Source organism: Salmo salar, chromosome 27 (genome assembly GCF_965601325.2).
Source record: "Salmo salar chromosome 27, fSalSal1, whole genome shotgun sequence".
NCBI classification, from domain to species: Eukaryota; Metazoa; Chordata; class Actinopteri; order Salmoniformes; family Salmonidae; genus Salmo; species Salmo salar.
In genome coordinates, this window is record NC_138317.1 from 42,633,780 (window position 1) to 42,650,000 (window position 16,221).

Here is a 16,221-nt window from a genome sequence, read left to right on the forward strand (position 1 = left end):
AAAGCGTAACCAAAAATGTATCTCTGGTGGAACTAAATGGTCTTTGTCTACAGGTGTGGTGCATTGTGCTACTAAATAACATATATTTCTGCCCCTTCAAATACTAAACTACATATTTCTCCCCCTTCAAATACAAAATAACATATATTTCTCCCCTTCAAATACTAAATAACATATATCTCCCCCTTCAAATACTAAATAACATATATCTCCCCCTTCAAATACTAAATAACATATATCTCCCCCTTCAAAAACTAAATAACATATTTCTCCCCCTTCAAATACTAAATAACATATATTTCTCCCCTTCAAATACTAAATGACATATATTTGAAGCTACATTTGACTGTTTAGTCTTCTCAATGTATTTCTACAGACCATAGAACAAAAAAACATATCTATGCATTTAAATGTATGATGACAGAGATCTTTAATTACGCTTCTATTCAATATGTCGTTTAACACAAATTCATTCCCTAAGTTTTTCTAGTAACATTGCTGGTATCTCAACGTATGACCGAGTTGACAATGTAGACTGTAGTATCAGGGACAGGAAGGTACTGTAAGTGCATCAGTAAAGCAATACGGAGAATTCCTACAAAGAATTTGTCAAGTTCTTTAACGTCAGTGACGATGGAAGGAAACAACGGGAGGAAGCCATTTTAGACTACTGTTACATGCTTACATACCCGATCCCCTATATAGTGCACTACTTTTGTACAGGACCCATAGGGCTCTGGTCGAAAGTAGTGCACTACATAGGGAATAGGATTCCCATTTAGGATGCAACCAGGCACTTCCTTAGCACTTCCTCCTTAGTTCCGTCATGCAGTTGAATTCGTAAAAACTTTATTGATCGGCTAGTGTTTCCTCAGAACAGACACGTGATACACCTACTACATGTATTAGAACTAAGGCACCAATGGAAACTCAGAGATTGAAAAACATTATGGTTGGTATTTATGGCTTTGGTACTTGGAGAAGACTTTGTGAGATAATACTATTGTATTATTTGTTATCCTCGGGAAGATGACTAGCATGCACGTGACCTATTCATTCTTGTAGAAGTTTTTTTTTTTTTCACAGTGAGACAATTCCACACAAACAAATAAGGTCTATTACTACATTACGTCACATAAATGTTTCCATGTGTCCTACATATGTTAATATGTCTTGTCGTGCAACTGTCAAATAGTTATTTCACCCGAATTCTCTGTGCTTCTGGATCATGGCTTGTATTTCAACACTTGATTTTGATTATATAAATAATAGAATCGATTCCCAATTTCTGACACTTTTCAGGTGTTGCTACGTCTTTCAGTGTCAGTCATCAGTCTCATCCATGTGTTTTGAATCACAGACACCAGGTGTCCTTTGGGGGCAGTCCAGTTGCCATTCGTCATCTTGTAAAATATCATCCTGGTGACTATCAAGAGTTCACCTCTGTCTTCTTCTTCTTAGGACGGATTGTGGAAAGTTGTAGAGCTACTGTATCCTATTCCCTTCGCTACAACCACAGCCATGGATCGGTCATTAAAAATAGCACAGGATACATGTTACATCCCACAAATGTTGAAGAAAAATAAAACAAGTTCAGTTCAAGTGAATGCATTTGCTCAAGTTATATGGGAAAGTAAAGCTCATTGTTGACAGGCTACATCAGGTATGTAGAACTCTCCTATGTTCCTATTACAGGTATGAATAATTCTCATCTGTTCCTCTATCAGGTATGTAGAACGCTCATCTGGTTCTATATCAGGTATGTAGAACTCTCCTCTGTTCCTATATCAGGTATGTAGAACTCTCTTCTGTTCCTGTATCAGGTATGTAGAACGCTCATCTGGTTCTATATCAGGTATGTAGATCTCTCCTCTGTTAATATATCAGGTATGTGGAACTCTCCTCTCGTTCTATATCAGGTATGTAGAACTCTATTCTGTTCCTGTATCAGGTATGTAGAACTCTCCTCTGTTCCTGTATCAGATATGTAGAACTCTCATCTGTTCCTATATCAGGTATGTAGAACTCTCATCTGTTCCTGTATCAGGTATGTAGAACTCTCATCTGTTCCTATATCAGGTATGTAGAACTCTCCTCTGTTCCTATATCAGGTATGTAGAACTCTCATCTGTTCCTGTATCAGGTATGTAGAACTCTCATCTGTTCCTGTATCAGGTATGTAGAACTCTCATCTGTTCCTATATCAGGTATGTAGAACTCTCCCGTGTCCAACCAAAGTCCTTATGATAACACACTCCTAAGGATGATTATAACGGCTGCACACATAGGATGCTGAGGAGGTGAAACAACCCCACTTATGTACAAAACAAACACTTCTGACATCTGGTGAAAAGCACCATACTGTAATCAACACAATTCAATTATCGTCTATTAGGAGTATTTCATTACCAAAACTTTACAGACTTTCTTCATTGTCTTCATTGTTATTGATCTACCTTAGTTTTTACGAAACTCACTGACTGAAAATAACCCTTTCTTGTTTGTGACAATGACCCGGGGAAGATCAGATTTTCCATATGACTCTATATCTCCCTCTCTAAAAGTCTTTCATCTCAGGTCTCTTCTCTCTTAGTTTCTTCAATCTTTTTCTTATTCTCTCCCTCCACTATCTACTTCCCTGTGTTCAGGCTCTTCTTATGTGGGTGCTTCTGAGCAATCCCGTAGGGTACGTGAGCAGCGACCGTGCCCATCTCTGCCGCCCCTTCCACGTGGAACATCTGGTCATCAAAGTAGATGTGGGGCCTAATCTTCTCCAGCATCGGGCCCTTGGGTGCCCCAGCCAGGAAGAGAGCCTCGTCCGTCTCCAGGCCCCAGGCTCTCAAGGTCTTCAGGGCACGGATCCCTGAGCTGGCTGCGCTGCGGGCCGTCACCAGGTAGGTACGGATGGGACAGTCCAGACGGTGGCCCTTAGCATAGAACTTCTTCTGGAGTTTGCCAAGGGACGCTAGGAAGTCCTTAAGAGGGCCCTGAGGAGAGAAGAGGAGAAGAGAAGAGAAATAAATAAAAGGCTTTTTTGGGGGGGTGGTTATAATAAGCAGAGAGTTACAGGAATCTGATTTGTTTTTTATTTCACCTTTATTTAACCAGGTAGGCAAGTTGAGAACAAGTTCTCATTTACAATTGCAACCTAGCCAAGATAAAGCAAAGCAGTTTGACACAAACAACAATACAGAGTTACAAACATGCAGTCAATAATATAGTAGAAAAATAAGTCTATATACAAAGTGAGCAAATGAGGTGAGATAAGGGAGGTAAAGGCAAAAAAGGCCATGGTGGCGAAGTAAATACAATATAGCAAGTAAAACACTGGAATAGTAGATTTGCAGTGGAAGAAAGTACAAAGTAGAAATAGAAATGATGGGGTGCAAAGGAGCAAAATAAAGAAATACAGTAGGGGAAGAGGTAGGTGTTTGGGCTAAATTATAGATGGGCTGTGTACAGGTGCAGTAATCTCTGAGCTGCTCTGACAGCTGGTGCTTAAATCTAGTGAGGGACATAAGTGTTTCCAGTTTTAGAGATTTTGGTAGTTCGTCACAGTCATTGGCAGCAGAGAACTGGAAGGAGAGGCGGCCAAAGTAGGAATTGGCTTTGGGGGTGACCAGAGATATATACCTGCTGGAGCGCGTGCTACAGGTGGGTGCTGCTATGGTGACCAGTGAGCTGAGATAAGGGGGAACTTTACCTAGCAGGGTCTTGTAGATGACCTGGAGCCAGTGGGTTTGGCGATGAGTATGAAGCGAGAGCCAGCCAACGAGAGCGTACAGGTCGCAGTGGTGGGCAGTATATGGGGCTTTGGTGACAAAACGGATGGCACTGTGATAGACTGCATCCAAGTTATTGTGTAGGGTATTGGAGGCTATTTTGTAAATGACATCGCCGAAGTCGAGGATTGGCAGGATGGTCAGTTTTACGAGGGTATGTTTTGCAGCATGAGTGAAAGATGCTTTGTTGCGAAATAGGAAGCCAATTCTAGATTTAACTTTGGATTGGAGATGTTTGATGTGAGTCTGGAAGGAGAGTTTACAGTCTAACCAGACACCTAGGTATTTGTAGTTGTCCACATATTCTAAGTCAGAAACGTCCAGAGTAGTGATGCTGGACGGGCAGGCAGGTGCAGGCAGCGATCGGTTGAAGAGCATGCATTTAGTTTTACTTGTATTTAAGTGCAGTTGGAGGCCACGGAAGGAGAGTTGTATGGCATTGAAGCTCGTCTGGAGGGTAGTTAACACAGTGTCCAAAGAAGGGCCAGAAGTATACAGAATGGTGTCGTCTACGTAGAGGTGGATCAGAGACTCACCAGCAGCAAGAGCGACGTCATTGATGTATGCAGAGAAAAGAGTCGGCCCAAGAATTGAACCCTGTGGCACCCTGTGACACACAGAACTCTATCAGAGAAGTAGTTGGTGAACCAGGCGAGGCAATCATTTGAGAAACCAAGGCTATATAGTCTGCCGATGAGGATGTGGTGATTGACAGAGTCGAAAGCCTTGGCCAGGTCAATGAATACGGCTTCACAGCATTGTTTCTTATCGATGGCGGTTAAGATATCGTTTAGGACCTTGAGCGTGGCTGAGGTGCACCCGTGACCAGCTCTGAAACCAGATTGCATAGCGGAGAAGGTGCGGTGGGATTCGAAAAGTTCGGTAATCTGTTTGTTGACTTAACTTTCAAGGACTTTAGAAAGGCAGGGCAGGATGGATATAGGTCTATAACAGTTTAGGTCTAGGGTGTCACCCCATTTGAAGAGGGGGATGACCGTGGCAGCTTTCCAATCTTTAGGGATCTCGGACAATACGAAAGAGGTTGAACAGACTGGTAATAGGGGTTGCAACAATGGCGGCGGAAAATTTTTGAAATAGAGGGTCCAGATTGCCTAGCTCAGCTGATTTGTACGGGTCCATGTTTTGCAGCTCTTTCAGAACATCTGCTATCTGGATTTGGGTGAAGGAGAAGCTGGGGAGGCTTGGGCAAGTAGCTGCTGGGGGTGCAGAGCTGTTGGCCAGGGTTGGGGTAGCCAGGAGGAATGCATGGCCAGCCGTAGAGAAATGCTTATTGAAATTCTCGATTATCATGGATTTATTGGTGGTGACAGCGTTACCTAGCCTCAGTGCAGTGGGCAGCTGGGAGGAGGTGCTCTTATTCTCCATGGACTTTACAGTGTCCTAAAACTTTTTGGAGTTAGAGCTACAGGATGCACATTTCTGTTTGAAAAACCTATCCTTTGCTTTCCTGACTGACTGCGTGTATTGGTTCCTGACTTCCCTGAAAAGTTGCATATCGCGGGGTCTATTCGATGCTAGTGCAGTCCCCCACAAGATGTTTTTGTGCTGGTCGAGGGCAATCAGGTCTGGAGTGAACCAAGGGCTATTTCCTCTCTTAGTTCTACAGTTTTTGAAAGGGGCATGCTTATTTAAGATGGTGAGGAAATGACTTTTAAGGAACGACCAGGCATCCTCGACTGACGGGATGAGGTCAATATCCTTCCAGGATACCCAGGCCAGGTCGATTAGAAAGGCTTGCTCGCAGAAGTGTTTTAGGGAGTGTTTGACAGTGATGAGGGGTGGTCGTTTGACCGCAGACCCGTAGCGGATGCAGGCAATGAGGCAGTGATCGCTGAGATCCTGATTGAAAACAGCAGAGGTGTATTTGGAGGGCAAGTTGGTCAGGATAATATCTATGAGGGTGCCCATGTTTATGGATTTAGGGTTGTACCTGGTGAATTCCTTGATAATTTGTGTGAGATTGAGGGCATCTAGTTTAGATTGTAGGACTGCCGGGTGTTAAGCATATCCCAGTTTAGGTCACCTAACAGAACGAACTCTGAAGATAGATGGGGGGCAATAATTTCACACATGGTGTCCAGGGCACAGCTGGGAGCTGAAGGGGGTCTATAACAGGCAGCAACAGTGTGAGACTTATTTCTGGAGAGATTCATTTTTAAAATTAGAAGCTCGAACTGTTTGGGCATAGACCTGGAAAGTATGACAGAACTTTGCAGGCTATCTCTGGAGTAGATTGCAACTCCTCCCCCTTTGGCAGTTCTATCTTGACGGAAAATGTTGTAGTTGGGTATGGAAATCCCAGAATCTTTGGTGGACTTCCTAAGCCAGGATTCAGACACGGCAAGGACATCAGGGTTGGCGGAGTGTGCTAAAGCAGTGAGTAAAACAAACTTAGGGAGGAGGCTTCTGATGTTAATATGCATGAAACCATGATAACAATGATAACAATCCAATACACTTTTTTCTGACACACGTCTACATACACGGTCCAGTAGAATGTCCTCGTTGTCTCTCTCGTGCTGGAAGAACCCGTCGAGGCCCTGGGCCTTGAAGATGCGTTCTGATTCGTCAGAGAAGAGGACAGCGTCACCGTCAAAGGCCACTCTCAGCTGCGTCTGCGATACCTCTGTCAGCTTATTGGACATGAACATGGTGGCCGCTGCAATGCCTGAGGGAAAACATTGATAAAGATAAAGATTAACATGGTGGCCGCTGGAATGCCTGAGGGGAAACATAGAGACAGATTAATATTAACCTCTTGACGGTCGCCTAGGATACGTGGCCATTTTAAACGGCCTCCTACTCAAACTCAGAAGCTAGGATATGCATATAATTAACCTCTATGGGCTAGGTGGGACGCTTGCGTCCCACCTACTCAACAGCCAGTGTAATCCCATGGCACGATTTTCAAATACCTCAAAAATGCAAAAACTAAAATTTTTCAAACATATGACTATTTTACACCATTTTAAAGACAAGACTCTCGTTAATCTAACCACACTGTCCGATTTCAAAAAGGCTTTACAACGAAAGCAAAACATTAGATTATGTCAGCAGAGTACCCAGCCAGAAATAAACAGACACCCATTTTTCAAGCTAGCATATAATGTCACATAAACCCAAACCACAGCTAAATGCAGCACTAACCTTTGATGATCTTCATCAGATGACAACCCTAGGACATTATGTTATACAATACATGCATGTTTTGTTCAATCAAGTTCATATTTATATCAAAAAACAGCTTTTTACATTAGCATGTGACTAGCATGTGACTAGCATTCCCACCGAACACTGCCGGTGAATTTACTAAATTACTCACGATAAACGTTCACAAAAAACATAATTATTTTAAGAATTATAGATACAGAACTCCTCTATGCACTCGCTATGTCCGATTTTAAAATAGCTTTTCGGTGAAAGCACATTTTGCAATATTCTCAGTAGATAGCCCGGCATCACAGGGCTAGCTATTTAGACACCCAGCAAGTTTAGCACTCACCAAAGTCAGATTTACTATAAGAAAAATGTTATTACCTTTGCTGTTCTTCGTCAGAATGCACTCCCAGGACTTCTACTTCAATAACAAATGTTGGTTTGGTCCCAAATAATCCATTGTTATATCCAAATAGCGGCGTTTTGTTTGTGCGTTCCAGACACTATCCGAAAGGGTAAATAAGGGTGACGAGCATGGCGCATTTCGTGACAAAAAATTCTAAGTATTCCATTACCGTACTTCGAAGCATGTCAACCGCTGTTTAAAATCAATTTTTATGCCATTTTTCTCGTAAAAAAGCGATAATATTCCGACCGGGAATCTGCGTTTAGGTAAAAAGAGGAAAGAAAATAAAGCACAGGGTCGACTCGTGGACGCGCCTAAGCCCATTGTCCTCTGATCGGCCACTTGCCAAACGCGATAATGTGTTTCAGCCAGAGGCTGCCTCGATATCATTCAGCTTTTTCCCGGGCTCTGAGAGCCTATGGGAGCCGTAGGAAGTGTCACGTTACAGCAAAGATCCTCAGTCTTCAATAAAAAGAGCCAAGATGAACAACAACTTGTCAGACAGGCCACTTCCTGTAAGGAATCGTCTCAGGTTTTTACCTGCCATATGAGTTCTGTTATACTCACAGACACCATTCAAACAGTTTTAGAAACTTTAGGGTGTTTTCTATCCAAAGCCAATAATTATATGCATATTCTAGTTACTGGGCAGGAGTAGTAACCAGATTAAATCGGGTACGTTTTTTATCCGGCCATGTCAATACTGCCCCCTAGCCCTAACAGGTTAATAGTTGTGGATAGAAAACACCCTAAAGTTTCTAAAACTGTTTGAATGGTGTCTGTGAGTATAATAGAACTCATATGGCAGTCAAAACCCAGAGACAGATCGTAACAGGATGTGGAATTCTGAATTGCGGACTCAACTTCATCACTTTGCCTATAAATCACACCGTGAGCTATGGTTCATTGAGCACTTCCTATTGCTTCCACTAGATGTCCCCAGTCTTCACAAAGTGGTTTGAGTCTTCTACTGTGAAAACTGACAGAATGAGAGGCTGTTGATCTTGGTCACATGGGGAGGGCCATCACCATTATGACGCCGGCGCCCCTGGCTACCCTCCCCTTTCGAAACGTTTTGAAAGACAATGCAACCGTCCCCCTTGAATATTATTGGAGCTCTGGTTGAAAAAGGCCCTAAAGATTTATGGTATACAACGTTTGACATGTTTGAACAAACTTAAATATATATTTTTTTTGCATTTTGGTAAGAGAGAAGTCCCGCGGATGACGGTACATTTGGTGCAGCCTTCAGAACGCGCTAACAAGAAGCTATTGGGACATAAATGATTAACTTTTTCGAACAAAAATACATTTGTTGTGGACCTGGGATCCCTGGAAGTGCCTTCTGATGTAGATAATCAAAGGTAAGGTATTATTGACAATAGTATACACGAGTAGATTTGATATGCGATTGTTCCAAGATGGCGCTGACCTGTAACGGTAGCCTATTTTTCTGAGTATCGCATCCCCTTTTATCGCAAAGTGTGATTACCCAGTAAAGTTATTTTTAAATCTGGCATTGCGGGTGCTTTCACGAAATGTTAATCTATAATTCTTAGAATGACAATATTACATTTTAAAAATGTTTTCGAATAGTAATTTAGTAAATTGTAGCGTTGTTTCACCGGATGCATTTGAGGGAAAATAGTTAGTCAATGTCACGCGCCGATGTTAACGGCTGTTTTTATATATAAATATGACATTTATCGAACAAAAGAATGCATGTATTGTGTAACATGATGTCCTAGGAGTGTCATCTGATGAAGATTGTCAAAGGTTAGTGCTGCATTTAGCTGTTTTTTGGTTATTTGTGATGCATGTGGTTGGTCGGAAAATGGCTATGTGAATACTTTGACGATATACTCCTCTAACATTATCTAATGTTTTGCTTTAGCTGTAAATCCTTTTTGAAATCGGACAACATGGTTCGATTCAGGAGAGGTGTATCTATAAAACGATATAAAATAGTCCTATATTTGAAAAAAAATAAATATTACATTTTGTTATGAATATGGCAATAGGATATTTCTCTGGATGTTGATCCCGCATACGGGACGGAGACCGTCATTAACATTGTGGCTGCTGCAAAGCCTGAGAGAAAATATTGATAAAGATAAAGATTAACCTCTCTGGGCTAGGCGGGACGAATTTGTCCCACCTACGCAACAGCCAGTTGAATCCCGTGGCGCGATTTTCAAATACCTTAGAAATGCTATTACTTCAATTTCTCAAACATATGACTATTTTACAGCATTTTAAAGACAAGACTCTCGTTTATCTAACCACACTGTCCGATTTCAAAAAGGCTTTACAACGAAAGCAAAACATTAGATTATGTCAGCAGAGTACCCAGCCAGAAATAATCAGACACCCATTTTTCAAGCTAGCATATAATGTCACAAAAACCCAAACCACAGCTAAATGCAGCACTAACCTTTGATGATCTTCATCAGATGACAACCCTAGGACATTATGTTATACAATACATGCATGTTTTGTTCAATCAAGTTCATATTTATATCAAAAACCAGCTTTTTACATTAGCATGTGACGTTCAGAACTAGCATACCCCCCGCAAACTTCCGGGGAATTTACTAACAATTTACTAAATTACTCACGATAAACGTTCACAAAAAGCATAACAATTATTTTAAGAATTATAGATACAGAACTCCTCTATGCACTCGATATGTCCGATTTTAAAATAGCTTTTTGGTGAAAGCACATTTTGCAATATTCTAAGTACATAGCCCAGCCATCACGGGTTAGCTATTTAGACACCCAGCAAGTTTAGCCTTCACCAAAATCAGATTTACTATTACAAAAGTTTGATTACCTTTGTTGTCTTCGTCAGAATGCACTCGCAGGACTGCTACTTCAATAACAAATGTTGGTTTGGTCCAAAATAATCCATCGTTATATCCAAATAGCGGCGTTTTGTTCGTGCGTTCCAGACACTATCCGAAATGGTAAATCAGGGTCGCGAGCATGGCGCAATTCGTGACAAAAAAAATCTAAATATTCCATTACCGTACTTCGAAGCATGTCAACCGCTGTTTAAAATCCATTTTTATGCCGTTTTTCTCGTAAAAAAGCGATAATATTCCGACCGGGAATCTCCGTTTAGGTAAACAGAGGAAAGAAAACAAAGCATGGGGTCGACCCGGGCACGAGCCTGAGTCTCACAGTACTGTAACCAGCCACTACCCAAACGCGCTACTTTGTTTCAGCCAGAGCCTGCAAAGCCACGATTCAGCTTTTTGCCGCCTTCTGAGAGCCCATGTGAGCCATAGGAAGTGTCACGTAACAGCAGTGATCCTTTGTAATGGATAGAGATGGCAAAGAAGGACAAGAAATGGTCAGACAGGGTACTTCCTGTACAGAATCTTCTCAGGTTTTGACCTGCCATTTGAGTTCTGTTATACTCACAGACACCATTCAAACAGTTTTAGAAACTTTGGAGTGTTTTCTATCCAAAGCCAATAATTATATGCATATTCTAGTTACTGGGCAGGAGTAGTAACCAGATTAAATCGGGTACGTTTTTTATCCAGCCGTGTCAATACTGCCCCCTAGCCCTAACAGGTTGACATGGTGGCCGCTGGAATGCCTGAGGGGAAACATTGACACAAGCTCTTAGGGATTGGCCCCTTTTTTTCAGTTGTCTCCTAAAATGACATACCCAAATCTAACTGCCTGTAGCTCAGGCCCTGAAGCAAGGATATGCATTTTCTTGGTACCATTTTAAAGGAAACACTTTGACGTTTGTGGAAATGTGAAAGGAAGGTAGGAGAATATAACACAATAGATCTGGTAAAAGATAATACAAAGAAAAAACCAACCGTTTTTAAAAAATGTATTTTGTACCATTTTGAAATGCAAGAGAAAGGCCATAATGTATTTTTCCAGCCCAGTTGAAATTTAGATATTGGCCACTAGATGGCAGCAGTGTATGTGCAAAGTTTTAGACTGATCCAACGAACCACTGCATTTCTGTTCAAAATGTTGTATCAAGACTACCCAAATGTGCCAATTTTTTTTTATTAATAACGTTTCATTTTCAAAACTGTGCGCTCTCCTCAAACAATAGCATGGTATTCTTTCACTGTAATAGCTACTGTAAATTGGACAGCACAGTTAGATTAACAAGAATTTAAGCTTTCTGCCAATGTCAGATATGTCTATGTACTGGAAAACTTTATTTTTACTTACAACCTCATGCTAATCGCATTAGCCTACATTAGCTCAACCATCCCACTGGGCACCCACCAATCTTGAAGAAGTTAAAGATGTCTGAGCGAAAACATTGAGACAGATTTGAAGATGTCTGAGAGAAAGCATTTAGTCCTCAAAGGGCTGAGGTGAGGGATAGACCAAGGGCTCTTTTCAGTCTCTAAAACTGAAGCATAACAGATTAGAAATGTAAAGGTAATTTCCTATTGGGCCGACACATGCAGCGTTTACCGTAAATGCAGTCTATGCTAAAGCGCGGTCATGTCTCTGACTGATTATGTCACAAAATCCTTTGTTGTGTTGCAGGGAAGACCAAAATGCAGCGGAGTTGTGGATACTCATATTTTAATTAACAAAAAAAGAGTAAAGCATCCACTTGACAAAACAATAAATGATACCCACAACACTAAACAGTTTTGCAGGCTCACCAACGCAGTGCAAAAACAACTACCCACAAAACCAAGTGACAAACATACTCCTACATATATGACTCCCAATCAGGAACAACGATCCCCAGCTGTTCCTGATCAGGAGTCACAAGACCAACACAGAACAATCACACACACAAGACTGCCACGTCCTGACCCCAAAACTACTACAACAGCTCCATCTGCTGGTCAGGACGTGACAGATTAAATGAGATGACATGCTATTTTATCAAAATCGTGTACCTAACGTTTAATAGATTACGTAATTTAATTAAACCATGCAACAATTAACTCATTAATAACCTGGGGCACCACGGAAGAGTGTTTATAGACCTGCTGTCTTCCAAAGAAACTCTCTTAAAGATCTGAAGATCTTTTATATCAATAGCAGTCAATTATTAATCGGCACCTTATTCAGTCTCATTCTGATTGTCGTAAAATACTTGATTATCTGCACGAACCCTGGCTAACAAGTTGAATCAGCAATACACAAATTGGCTTAATTATTTATTTACTAAATACCTAAATAATCATACAGAAATACATATATATATACAGGATACATCGATTACTAATCATGTCATGAAAATACCCTGGTGGACTAATTCAATATGACGGCTGGTTACACAAAGAAAGGGGGTTGGGTTTGAATGAAAGACCGGGAAGACTGATGGACAAAGGAATTGGGTCTCTATTGGACCTTGAGAAGGTATGTTACCGTAAATACAGAATCTTGTGCAGTCTAATATCCGCCCATTTGGAAAAGGAAAATGCAAGATATATATTTACTCTGAACTGCGCTTTGACAGATGGGTCGAAGATGGAAGAATGGTTTGCCCAGCAGAGATCGCCATTGTCCATTTGAAGAACCTTTCTGGTCGTAGTGTCGTAGAGCGGATACGTTGAAGTACCCTGTCGTTTTTAGGAGATTGTCTGTCCTTTCCGAGGCCACGTACGTTTACAGCTGCAGCTGATAACTCGCCTTCTAGGATGTATCACTTCTTCTTTAGTGAATAATAGTTCAAAGTTCATACCAAGTTGCCATAATCAGCTAGCGTTGTATTCTGGCTTGTCTAGTCGAAATTCACCATTCCAGCGTGGTGATCATCACCTCCACGTTGATATTCACCCTTCTAAACGTTAGGACATCAGTCCTCACATTTCGGGAACTAAGGTTAACTTCTGTCAACGGGGGAGAGAAGGCCTGTTTCATAGTTCTCAACCCTTTGTCTGTTCACTTGGGTGTGTCCACTGACTGGGCCTAAATTTGACTATGAAACAATAATCTTATTTAGGAGGATAAAATGACATTTCATCTTTTCACAAACATTTAAATTGCACAACAATTCCATGTGAATCTGATAACTAGAATGTGTAGACTTTCCAAGATACAGTTTATGTCGTCCTGTCATCAGATATAATGTCCCAGACACCAACTGATCTGACATCATATTCTTTAAGTATCAACACTTTCAACTGGTTGAGAAAGGGAATTATTGTTCCATTCCCCAACCTTTTGATGTTGCCAAACTTTTTCTGTGGTAACAAAGGGCTTTCCAAGAGTCCATTCTGTAGAGTGAAGAGAGAAGGGGGAAAGGTATTTATGGGGGTGGTCATAAACCTCACCCAACAGGGTAACATTATGACTGCAGGAACATTTCCTTTAAATTGAAATCACACGGTAAAGCTGAACTTCCGCCATGTGGATTGAATAGAGCACTAGAAAGGGTACTGTTTGTTTCCAAATGGCACTCTATTCCCTCTATAGTTCACTAACTTATAGGCCCTGGTCTAAAGTAGTGCACTACTACCCTATAAGTACTGGTCTAAAGTAGTGCACTACTACCCTATGGGCCCTGGTCTAAAGTAGTGCACTAATACCCTATAAGTCCTGGTCTAAAGTAGTTCACTACTACCCTATGGGCACTACTAACCTATAGACCCTGGTCTAAAATAGTGCACTACTACCCTATAGACCCTGGTCTAAAGTAGTGCACTACTACCCTATGGGCCATGGTCTAAAGTTGTGCACTACTACCCTATAAACCCTGGTCTAAAGTAGTGCACTACTAGGCCCTGGTCTAAAGTAGTGCACTACTACCCTATACGTCCTGGTCTACAGTAGTGCACTACTACCCTATAGGCCTGGTCTAAAGTAGTGCAGTACTACCGTATAGACCCTGGTCTAAAGTAGTGCACTACTACCCTATAGACCCTGGTCTAAAGTAGTGCACTACTACCCTATAGATCATGGTCTAAAGTAGTGCACTACTGCCCTATAGACCCTGGTCTAAAGTAGTGCACTACTACCCTATAGACCCTGGTCTAAAGTAGTACACTACTAGGCCCTGGTCTAAAGTAGTGCACTACTACCCTATAGGCCCTGGTCTAAAGTAGTGCACTACTACCCTATATACCCTGGTCTAAAGTAGTGCACTACTACCCTATATACCCTGGTCTAAAGTAGTGCACTACTACCCTATAGGCCCTGGTCTAAAGTAGTGCACTACTACCCTATAGGCCCTGGTCTAAAGTAGTGCACTACTACCCTATAGACCCTGGTCTAAAGTAGTGCATTACTACCCTATAGACCCTGGTCTAAAGTAGTGCACTACTACCCTATAGACCCTGGTCTAAAGTAGTGCACTACTACCCTATAGACCCTGGTCTAAAGTAGTGCACTACTACCCTATAGACCCTGGTCTAAAGTAGTGCACTACTACCCTATAGACCCTGGTCTAAAGTAGTGCACTACTACCCTATAGACCCTGGTCTAAAGTAGTGCACTACTACCCTATAGACCCTGGTCTAAAGTAGTGCACTACTACCCTATAAACCCTGGTCTAAAGTAGTGCACTACTACCCTATAGACCCTGGTCTAAAGTAGTGCACTACTAGGCCCTGGTCTAAAGTAGTGCACTACTACCCTATGGGCCCTGGTCTAAAGTTGTGCACTACTACCCTATAAACCCTGGTCTAAAGTAGTGCACTACTAGGCCCTGGTCTAAAGTAGTGCACTACTACCCTATACGTCCTGGTCTAAAGTAGTGCACTACTAGGCCCTGGTCTAAAGTAGTGCACTACTACCCTATAGACCCTGGTCTAAAGTAGTGCACTACTACCCTATAGGCCCTGGTCTAAAGTAGTGCACTACTACCCTATAGACCCTGGTCTAAAGTAGTGCATTACTACCCTATAGACCCTGGTCTAAAGTAGTGCACTACTACCCTATAGACCCTGGTCTAAAGTAGTGCACTACTACCCTATAGACCCTGGTCTAAAGTAGTGCACTACTACCCTATAAACCCTGGTCTAAAGTTGTGCACTACTACCCTATAAACCCTGGTCTAAAGTAGTGCACTACTAGGCCCTGGTCTAAAGTAGTGCACTACTACCCTATACGTCCTGGTCTAAAGTAGTGCACTACTAGGCCCTGGTCTAAAGTAGTGCACTACTACCCTATAGACCCTGGTCTAAAGTAGTGCACTACTACCCTATAGGCCCTGGTCTAAAGTAGTGCACTACTACCCTATACGTCCTGGTCTAAAGTAGTGCACTACTAGGCCCTGGTCTAAAGTAGTGCACTACCTAGAGGATAGGGTGGGACCGTTCCTATTCTAGTATTGTGTGTTAACCAGAACCCTCAGTAGTTTGAAGGTTGAATGGTTCCCTAATGTCATATAACATATGGAAATGGATCTCAAGAAATGAACCTAAAAAACCTACAATATTCTAATGTTTGCTAATTTATTTACCACATTACGGCCGGTACCAATCATTCTTGTCCACTTCGGCAAATACAATGTAACATACCTTTTACGGTGGCAGCAAATTATATTTGCCTTTTAAAATCAGGGGTCTTCAATCGTTTCTTGCATAGGAACAACCACCCAGGTAAACCAGTGACCCCCCCCATTATGTTATCAAAATAAATGTTTTTCTCATGTCTTTTCTTATCATTAGGTGAATGATAAAGGCAAGGAGAAGAAAATCAACATTTTAAAATGAATACATTTGGTTGATTGTGTTATTATTTGGACCTCCACACATTATAACTGGGAGAGGAAGTCCAAACTCTAACATAGCCTATTAGCTAGAAGGATAACGGCAAACACATTTTTTTTTACTAGTAGCAGCTGGTTAAAACAAACGTTAGCCATGTGTCCAAATCAAGAAGGCTTACAGTACCAGCTGC

General features: G+C 41.6%; 1 protein-coding gene across 1 annotated transcript in view; it reads right to left on the reverse strand.

Moving 5' to 3' along the window:
- Window positions 1-411: 411 nt before the first annotated feature.
- Window positions 412-16,221, reverse strand: part of LOC106589086 (cytosolic 5'-nucleotidase 1A) — a 65,008-nt gene continuing 49,198 nt past the window's right edge. The window contains exons 6-7 of the mRNA XM_082970251.1: window positions 6,287-6,471; window positions 412-2,987 (exon numbers count right to left, since the gene is read on the reverse strand). Coding sequence (XP_082826377.1) covers window positions 2,631-2,987; window positions 6,287-6,471 — 542 coding nt within the window. The 3' untranslated portion in view covers window positions 412-2,630. The remainder of the gene's footprint in view (window positions 2,988-6,286; window positions 6,472-16,221) is intronic.